Below are 10,121 nucleotides of genomic sequence, written 5' to 3' on the forward strand. Positions count from 1 at the left end.
CCTCTGGTTAAGCTTTGAGTACTGCACAGTCTCATTTTCCTTGAAGAAAGCAGACTTCTCGGAAGCTTGGAAGTGCATACAGCAGTTCCAAGCTGTAGAGAGCTATCATGAAGGGGCTGGAGGTGACCTCATCCACTGGGGGCTTTTCGGGGAGAGGCCTGGTCCTTTAACAAGCTGCCTTTGATTTCCTTTGTAGATAGATGATGTAGAGGCAATTTGTTTCTTTTAAAGTCTAGATTTACATCACAGCTGTATATTTTTTCTTATAAAGAGTCTTCTTTGAGCTACCCTCAAAGAAGCTGGGCATAGTTTTGTTTTGTTCCCCCCGCCCCCAGGGAAGCAGCAAAGTTGAAGTACAAGGGGGGGAATTGTTTTTAATCCTCAAGCAATGTCACCTTTGGAGCAATAAAACTGCTCTCTCTTTCTCATGAGAGATGACAAGCATTTCACAGCAGCCATTTTTTTGAAAGTGGTTGCCAGGTGGGAGAGGTATTCCATTGCTAAAGAATCTGCCAAGTCAAGCAAGTCCCTCCCCTACTTCGCTGAGGTTTTGACATTGGCTAAGTTGGACCAAACTTTCAAAGACTCTTGGACTTTTACATGTGCTATTTTTCAATTGGCATAATCCAGCAGGTGTTTCCCTTGACCAAGAGGAAAGCTTCTTTCTGTCATTGATTTGTGTTTTATTGTGTTTTACTTTTATTTCTACCAAACCCATGGAACTTGGGGCTTAAGACTTAGTAAAACTTGGAATGACTAGAGTCAAAAGAATTTTGCCATTTGGCCAATAGCATCCATCCCCCACCCTTACAAAGAGATTTCTTTCCTTTTCTGTTTTAACTTTTCCCCCCACTTTTTCCCCTTCTCCTCTCCCCTTTCCTCCATCCCTCCACAACACATTCAAGGAGTGCCCTAAACGGTGACAAACTCGCATGTGCTTTCCTTATGACTAAACCCCTGGGCCTCTCGCCAATCCCCCACAGATGGCCCCAAACTTCAGGCATCCCGTTAAAAGGGCCCCACATTTGCAGCCCTGGTTGGAACAGTCAGGGTGGAGGAGGGTGATGGGGAGTGGCGGTGTCTTCGTCCTGGGGGAAGGTGAAGCAACTTCCAGGAGGAAACGGGCGTTTCCTTCCCACACGCTGGTGAGCCCTGGGTCTTGGCCTCCGGGCTCCACCCAGCCCCTCCCCGCGCTCTGGGAAAAGCCAGTCGCCACACACAGGCACACGCAGGCCCGGCGCCGCGCCCTAAGGAGAGCAGCCTTAAGGCCAATTGCCATGACAACTCCGCGGTTCCTTCCACTTCCCCACCCAACGGATTCCCCCCTCCTCCCTCGCTGCAGCCAACCGGCTTGTGCGCGTCCCAGGAGCGCACTATAAAACCTGCGCCGGTGGCGCTTGCGGCTCAGCGGACCTGTGGGGAGGCGGGGAGTGCCATTCTACAGGCTGCAAAGTCTCCTCTTGGAAACGGCGGAGGAAAAATCCTGAGCATGCACAAGGTGCAGAGCATGAACCTCTTTGTGCAAAAGAGGTGCCTTTGCCTGGCCTTCCTACTCCATCTCCTGGGTCAGGTAAGTGGCACACCCCTAAAATGCCCCTGGTTACTTTACCCTCCTGGACAGCCTCTGCTCAGTCCCTGGGCTCGCTCTGCCTTCGGTTGTCCCTGCTGAAGGGTTTCTTTTTGTCTCATCACCTTCCCTAGGTCTCTGCGACTCAGCGCTGTCCTTCACCGTGCCCACGCCAGTGCCCCGAGACGCCTCCGACCTGCGCCCCGGGGGTGCGCGCGGTGCTGGACGGTTGCTCCTGCTGTCTAGTGTGCGCCCGCCAGCGCGGAGAGAGCTGCTCGGAGCTGAAGCCTTGCGATCAGAGCAGCGGACTGTACTGCGACCGTAGCGCCGACCCCAGCAACCAGACTGGCATCTGCATGGGTAACCTGCCCCCTCTGTCGCTTGACTTCTTCTCTCCCAAGCTAGCAGGAGCGTTTTCCCCACCTCCTCTCCTCTTATTCCCTTTCCCAAAGGGTGATAAGCAAATAATAATAATGCAATAAGAGATGTTTATGGAGCACTTAGTGCTTGCCATGCAAGGTCCGAGGGGGCTTGGGGCTTTGGGGAGCGCCAGAAGCTACAGAGAAAACCTGCCCACGGAGGTGAGAAGCATTCATCACTTGCTTCCCTAGAGAAGAATCTAAATGGAGTGGACCACAGGGAACGAAGTAGGGTTAAGGACCAGTGAAATCATTTCCTTTGGACATTTCCAGAGGGACAATTTGGATATGATGGAAAGCTGGGCTCACTCATGGGCTTACAGTTCCCCACCTGCAGCCCAGCAGGTTTGTTTTCACACCTGTAATTGTCCTATTAAAGCCAAAGCAGCTTATAGTCTCCTGGGAGGACGATGTAAACCCTGTCTGGGTTGCGTGTAAAGTAAAATTCAGGCAACCAGCCAATCCAGGCTTGTGAAATTTAATCAATTGGGGTTCAGTTTCCCTCGTGGTGCACCACCATACTCGGAGGTTGTCTCTGCCTTCCTGGATACCAGGGCTTGAAGTCGCTTTACAGTTTTTTCTCTAAGCCAATGATTTATTGTGCTTCAATGTCAACGAATCTTAATGCTCTTTATTTGACTAGTAAATAACCTCTTTGCAGAATATGAAGTGCATTTTCTTCCTTTTTAAGTCTAAAGTACTGAAGTAGAAGAATCAGAGATGGTTCTTGTGAAATGACTGTCATTGGGGACAACAGTGTGTCAAGAACAACTCACAATTGCTCTTCCTTTTGTTCTATCTTATAAACGAAAAAGTTGGGGTGGGGGACAAATAATCTCAAAAGGAAGCAGAGAATACTTCAGAAGCCATTTGTCAGTCAGCTTATTTATCTTGGCAGTACTGAGTTTACAGTTTTACACACTTCTTTCCCCATTCAAAAGGACTAGGTAAATGTAGCAGGACTAGATGGTCTTGGAGGTTTCCTCTTGCTCTGGGAGGAGTCCATGAAGACATCTGTCTCCTGGAGATGCATCAGAAACCAGATCACCTGAAACAGAAAAGGAAAGACTTCGGAACATGTCCTCCAAATTTCACATAGCTCTCTCAGTGAACTGTGTTATTGTTTTTCTCTCTCTTCTTCCCTCTGTGTTGCTCCCGCAATATTCTAGTGCTAGAAGGAGACAACTGTGTGTTTGATGGGGTAATTTATCGCAGCGGAGAGAAGTTTGAGCCAAACTGCCAATATCACTGCACCTGTAGAGATGGACAGATTGGCTGTGTGCCCCGGTGTCAGCTCGATGTGCTACTGCCTGGTCCTGACTGCCCAGCTCCCAGAAAAGTTGCTGTGCCTGGAGAGTGCTGTGAAAAGTGGACCTGTGGCCCCAATGAGAAGGGGACATTGGGAGGCCTTGCCCTTCCAGGTGAGCCATTCGGTATACTCAGGAATGGTCACGGCACAGGGTGAATGCAAGCACAAATCACATGCATTGTTTGGGTTTGGGATGAGAAGCTGGCCCGGTTTCTGGCCATTCTGCTATAGATTCCAGATTGTCCACTGAGATTAAATGCACCATGTCTTTCAATCCAAACTAAGTTACTGAAGTGTGCACACAACTTTTCCTAAAGAGGACCTGAAAAATTCAGTTGCTATTTTTTTTTTCTGTCTTATGACTACTATTTATATTTTAGTCCATTCATCCAACTTGACCCTTATTAGCACTATGAGGATAAAAGTAAGAATCCTCCTTTTCTGGATTCTGCATACCACCTGTGTTTTCTTGGAACCAGCCTCCCTAAGGAATGCTACTCCTCCTGATGCAGTGGTCACAGAGAAATACCATCTTTCCAGATGCTGTAGAAAGGGCCAAGTGACACTTCAGGAACTTTATTTTGCATTACTTTTTATTTCCTTATATATTACATAGTTTGAGGATGGAGAGATCTCAAGAGACAGTAGAGAATATTTTAGGAGCCATTAATCAACCACATTATTTATATTGGCAGAATCCACAGTTTTTCAGTATTTCTGAGGTCAGAAATTATCAGACATGTCTTGCTGATAGGAAAACTGCCTTGCAGAACAGATATTCCCCCAAGCCATGTATATTAAGTTTTGAGATGGAACTGTTTGTGATCAGAGTCCAGCGGTGTGTGTGTGTGTATATCTCCCAGAACCCAAACAACCAGTTCTACCTACTAAAAGCATTGCTTTTATCATTATTTTGACTTGGCCAATTCTATTACTCATCACGATTAAAACTTTCTCACAATCCTTTTTATGTACAAAATCACATGGAAACACTGCAGCTTATGGAATAGTTTCCAATTCTGTACTGTTCTATAGTCTTAAAACTGGTAAACTTTAAAAAGACAAGTTAGCCTAAGTTTCTTAAGGTCTGGTTGGACAGTTATTCTGCAGAGATTTCTTGAAGTCTTACAATGTGGCAGGCATGGTGCTACCTAGAAAGGTTTACAGATAATTTCATTTCTGTGCCTTCAGAGCACCTGTGTTCATTAGGTACAAAATTTAATGAGATCCACTTTGTAATGTTGGCTTAAAGGAGCACTCTTTGATCCCTACATTTTCCCCAAGATAGCTGTCTTTCTTTATCCATCCCCTAGCCTACAGGCCAGAAGCCACCGTAGGAGTTGAAGTCTCCGACTCGAGTATCAACTGCATTGAGCAGACCACAGAGTGGAGTGCATGTTCCAAGAGCTGTGGAATGGGTCTTTCCACCAGAGTCACCAACAGAAATCGTCAGTGTGAGATGGTGAAGCAGTCTCGGCTCTGCATGGTGCGGCCCTGTGAACAAGAGCCTGATCAACCAACAGATAAGGTAGGAACCTGCCATCATGAAAGCAGTGGCCTTGCCTTCTGGGAGCCTGGGCTTCAGCAAGTCGCTTGTAATACTAATTGACTCAGGTTGTCTCTAGTTGGGCATTAATCCCAGAGAAAAGGCAGAGAGGTTCCTGAATGCAGACCAAGTAGCTTCTTTTTCCCCCTTTTTTAATGTATTTAAATACCCCCAAGCAACCTACAGCAGATCTACAGGAAAAGAGGGAAGAGCTAGACAACTGTAATACTTTCACCAATAGAAAATGGCCCAGCAGATCCCTTTCCATTCCTGGAGAAAATTCACTACCCCGTCATCAAACACAACTGATTTGAAAGAGGTCAGCTCTGACTGCAGTTTCCTTCACCTCTTAGGTTCAATCAGCATGAAACACATTGGTGGGGACTGTGTCTGCTTACTCTTCCCCAAAATGCCCAGCACCCTACCTGGAACACAGGGTGTGCATTATCAACTATTGTTGATGAATACATGAATGAGTGTCTGGGAATTACTGTCGGTATTTGTTAAAGCCTAGTGGAAACAGTACACTTGCCATCATAAGGCAACATGTGAGCCAAGTGAAACAGTGCATTTCTTTCCTTTTTTTTTTTTTTTTGGTTGGAATTCTGTCAGCTCAGTGTGTTAACTCTGAGGGTAAGGCATGCAGATCCGAAGCTCTGATTGGTTCATGATGACATCACAGGCCCTGTTACCAGAGCCCTACATCAGAAAAATGTAATACCTAAATTGAACCATTCTATGGACAAACCTAATGCCAAAATAAAACAGCCCTCAGAAATTCAAGATTGACATATCTCTACACAGAGGCAGGATCATCTAATGCTTAAGGCTACAACTCTACAGCCAGACAGCTTGGCTTTAAATCCCACTTTCAGCATGAACTAGCTGGGTGATCTTGGAAAATTTCCTTAACCTCTCAACCTGAATTCCTTCCCCCATATAATGGGGTCATTGAAAGTGTCTACCTCAAGGTTAGCAGAAAGATTAAGCAGAATGAATTTGCCAAGTGCTGAGCATAGATTAAATATTCTGTTAACAGTAGCCATCATTACTTAAAATTTCAACTTACTAATAAAATAAAAGAGTCCCTAGAGGTTGCATTAGTTATATGGCTATTTAGCCATATGATTCTTTGAGGTCCATCCTAACATCATGTTGCTTCTATCACTTCAAAAGAACTCCTAAAAACATCTTTTCTAGAAAATTATACCCTAAAAGATGCATCTCCCCACACTTGGGAAACATACATGTAATAGCCATGTTTATTTAACCCACACAAGCAGTCACACATTTATACACACATACTCACACATACACAAACACACATATACTGCCCCATGGGGATGCTTTGAGCATCTTTTTGTAGATGTTGACAAAAATTTATGCTAGACATTAAAATTTTAAACATGCAAAAAAAGGAAGCCTTTCAATAGTTTCAAGGACATAATGGCTACTTTATTAAATAAGGTCTTTCCATCTTCTAAAATTTGGCATTTTCAATTGTTTCTTTTTCACAAAATTAGTACTTTGAACCTCATTTAACATTGCAAGGTATTATATTTAAGATGTTTATTTATACTGTACATATGTCATAAAAGTTCTAGAAAGTTGTTTGAAATCTAGGGAAGTACAAACATAATAATCATTTTTCCCTTATTCTTCAGTGAGACGGTGGCTTTTAGAGTGTACTCCCCAGACCGGTAGCAGCATCTAAAAACTTGTTAGCAAATTTGTGGGCCCCACATCAGAGGTACTGAATCTGAAACTCTGGAAATGAGATCCAGCAGTCTGTGTGTTAACACTCCCAGGAAATGATTCTGTAGCACACTAGGTTTTGAGATCATCTGATCAAAGAGAATTTAGAGTCTATTCACCCCATAAGCTGTTCCTAGAAAAGTGATCAGGGGAGAACTCTGGCAAATCCACAGCTTAAGAATTGAAGTAGGAAATAAAACAGTCCATTCTCTGCTGAAAATCAACACCAAGGTTCCTCATTATCCAGTTTATTTAAGGGATCTTAAATTAATTCTCCACTTACTTCACATTGATGAGAAAGTATCTTAAATCCCATCATCTTCAAGTTTCCTGAGGTCATCATATAGTGGAAAGAACTGGCTTTGTAATAAACTGTCCATCAGAGGCGTGGTCATCATTCCTCATATCACTCCTTTTCTTCTTAGAAAGGAAAAAAGTGTCTCCGCACCAAGAAATCACTCAAAGCCATCCACCTGCAGTTCAAGAACTGCACCAGCCTGCACACCTATAAGCCCAGGTTCTGTGGAGTCTGCAGCGATGGCCGATGCTGCACACCCCACAACACCAAAACCATCCAGGTGGAGTTCCAGTGCTCCCCAGGGCAAATCATTAAGAAACCAGTCATGGTCATCGGAACTTGTACCTGTCACACCAACTGTCCTCAGAACAATGAGGCCTTCCTCCAGGAGCTGGAGCTGAAGACCAGCAGAGGGGAAATGTAATGTGGCCCTCAAGAAGCCCACCTGCAGAGGCAAACTGTAGCTGCTGCATGACCCGTCATCAAATGAGTATAAGAAAAACAATGAAGAACCATTACTGCATCCTTGAGTCCTATGTATTTTTCTGTGATCATATGAGGTCATTTATGTATGTCTTTTATAATGAAAATATTTCAGCTGTAAACTTGGAATCAAGGTAAGCTCAGGATATGGCCTAGGGATGACTTACTTTCCTGTGGTGTTTATTACAAATGCAAATTTATATCAATTTAAGTCAGATACCTGATTTACTTTGTAGACTATACCATGTTCATTCATTTTACGTTGTTTTGTGCACTCGTACAATTCCTAGAAAATGTCATTGTAGTGAATGACATAGTGAAGTCGAGGCTCATACTGGACATGCTGTCGTACAAGTATTTCACCATATATTGAAGTTTGACTTGAGGGTTCTCTATTGGGCTCCCTTTTGGGGTAGGGCAACTCTGCACTTCCAAGCCCAAGAGCCAAGGAAAACTTCAACTCTGCAAAGTGAAGTCAGAGATTATTAATTTCCTATTTAACTGTACACTAGAAAGCATGCTGTTATCTACAGTAATGAACTCTTTGTTAATGAAGTGGACTGGTGTCATGAACTTTCTCCATTTCCAACAAATTGACTCCTTTCTGTTTGAAAGAAGCTAAACAGAAAACTCCCAATATAGAGATGACTGAGCCTCAGCAGCCTTCATACATTTGCCTCCTGGAGGCTGCTGAGGCTCAATAACTTTTTTTTAGAATTCAGCAGAGATGGAAGAGACCAGCAGGGAACCTCTCATCAGTAAGTAAACTGAGGCAACTCATTCCCAAAGCACTTTATTACAACCTCTGATGATTTTCAAATGTGCTTTCAGGAACTTTGAAAAAGAACAAAATCAATGCAACCCTGTTGGTGAGAAACCACAGATTTTATGAGAGTTCACAATTATTGTTGACATGCCCAACACACATCACTGGGTCATAATTATTAAAACTCATGAACAAGATACATGTGTATATACACATGCACCTAATAGGTCAGGTTTAATGAGACAGGCTTCAAAATTAAATCTTTATACATTTCTCTAATGTCACCATATGTGTTCCACTCTTCTCCTTTAAAATATTTATAAAAATGTAAATTATAGATTTTTGTAAAGTGTTCTTTTACACTTCTCTACTTTTCAGACATGACTAAAAGTACATGTTATTGGTGTGTGATTCTGGTATGACTTTTGTGCTTAGAAATTTAACATTGTTGTTCATTGAAAATAAAAATTGATGAATTTAATAGGACATCAGTCAGAAGCATCTATTGAAAGGCAAATGGGTATTTTGGGGCAAGCTTATAACCTCTTATCTGAAGGGAACCAACTGCTCTAACAGGTTAGGCCTCAAGTATTCACCACACCCTTTACAAAAGCCATGATTTTTTTTTCCTGGACATCCCACTAGATAACTCTCTCTATATATATATTGAAATTTGAACTTGTCTGGCCAAACCCAATTCACCTCCCTGGCTTCCTTATCTAATTAAAAGTCTCTCCATCCTCCCAATTACCCAGCGGAAACTATTAGCATTCTCTTACCACATGCCCAGAAAAGCAAAACAGCTGCTCATCCAGATTCACCAATGCTGTATCCACAAATTCAACCAGCCAAGAATAGAAAATATTAGGAAAAACAAATGATATGTTGTTGCTGATGTGAACTGCGTGGCCTACAATATTTACACCAGTACTGAACATGTACAGACATTTTGTTGTCATTATTCCCTAAACAATACAATATAACAATTATTTACACAGGGTTCACATAGTGTTGGGCATTACAGGTAACCTAGAGATAACTTAAGATATGGAGAAGAAGGTGCATAAATTATGGGCAAATGCAATAGATTTTGTATAGGAGGCTTGAGCATCTGCAGATTATGACTTCCACAAGGGGCCCTGGGACCAATCTCCCTGGGAACTGAGACACAATTGTATTTCCAGTGATGATGCAGAGCAGAACGATGACCAGAGCTGCCATCTGGAAAACGTGAGACCCACACTCAGAGTTTTGTTTTCTGAAGTTTCTGAATGGTGCAGTGTGAATACATAGTACTTTCATAATTAAACAACAACCAAAATAATGTTTTCCTTTTCCCAACTTTACTTCCTCTGTCTACAGGTTCCTCCCCATCCATCTCTATGGCTAGTTTTTGTTGTCTTTAAGATAAACAGGAAAGCAAATTGGACCAAAAGTTTATCCACAGGAAACTATCAAGGACACCTTGAATTTACTACACACCTATGTTGCTCTGAGCACTTCACTCATTTAATTTGTATAGTAACCCTATGAAATAGATACTCTTTATAACCCCAGGATACTAATGAGAAAACTTTTAAAAGTTGAAAGGTATAGACTATGGCCAGGCCTGGTGGTGCAAGCCTGTAATCCCAGTGGCTCAGGAGGCTGAGGCAGGAGGATCTTGAGTTCAAAGCCAGCCTCAGCAAAAGCAAGGCACTAAGCAACTCAGTGAGACCCTGTCTCTACATAAAAATACAAAATAGGGCTGGGGATGTGGCTCAGTGGTCAAGTGCCCCTGAGTTCAATTCCTGATACAAAAAAAAAGGTATAGACTATGAAAAGAGTAATTTATTTTTATTCAAAATTATGTCAACATCAATGAAAAGAGGCTCAGGAAAGAATGTACAAAATACTATTAATGATTATGACAGGTCTCATACTATTTTCCTTTCCTTTCTTATGATTTCTTTTCTAACTTTCTTCAAAATGAACATAC

General features: G+C 42.8%; 1 protein-coding gene across 1 annotated transcript; it reads left to right on the forward strand.

Annotated features, from left to right (window-relative positions):
- Nucleotides 1-1,198: 1,198 nt before the first annotated feature.
- Ccn3 (cellular communication network factor 3) lies at nt 1,199-8,624 on the forward strand. The gene is made up of 5 exons (XM_046465005.2): nt 1,199-1,570; nt 1,702-1,927; nt 3,156-3,407; nt 4,609-4,823; nt 7,022-8,624. The coding sequence occupies exons 1-5, from the start codon at nt 1,490-1,492 to the stop codon at nt 7,316-7,318; spliced, it is 1,071 nt and encodes a 356-aa protein (XP_046320961.1). The 5' UTR covers nt 1,199-1,489; the 3' UTR covers nt 7,319-8,624.
- The last annotated feature ends 1,497 nt before the right edge of the window (nt 8,625-10,121 follow it).

The sequence above is a fragment of the Marmota monax genome, unplaced genomic scaffold (assembly GCF_021218885.2).
Source record: "Marmota monax isolate L192 unplaced genomic scaffold, Marmota_monax_Labrador192_F-V1.1 WCK01_AAM20220418_F8-fsc00003, whole genome shotgun sequence".
Lineage (NCBI taxonomy): Eukaryota > Metazoa > Chordata > Mammalia > Rodentia > Sciuridae > Marmota > Marmota monax.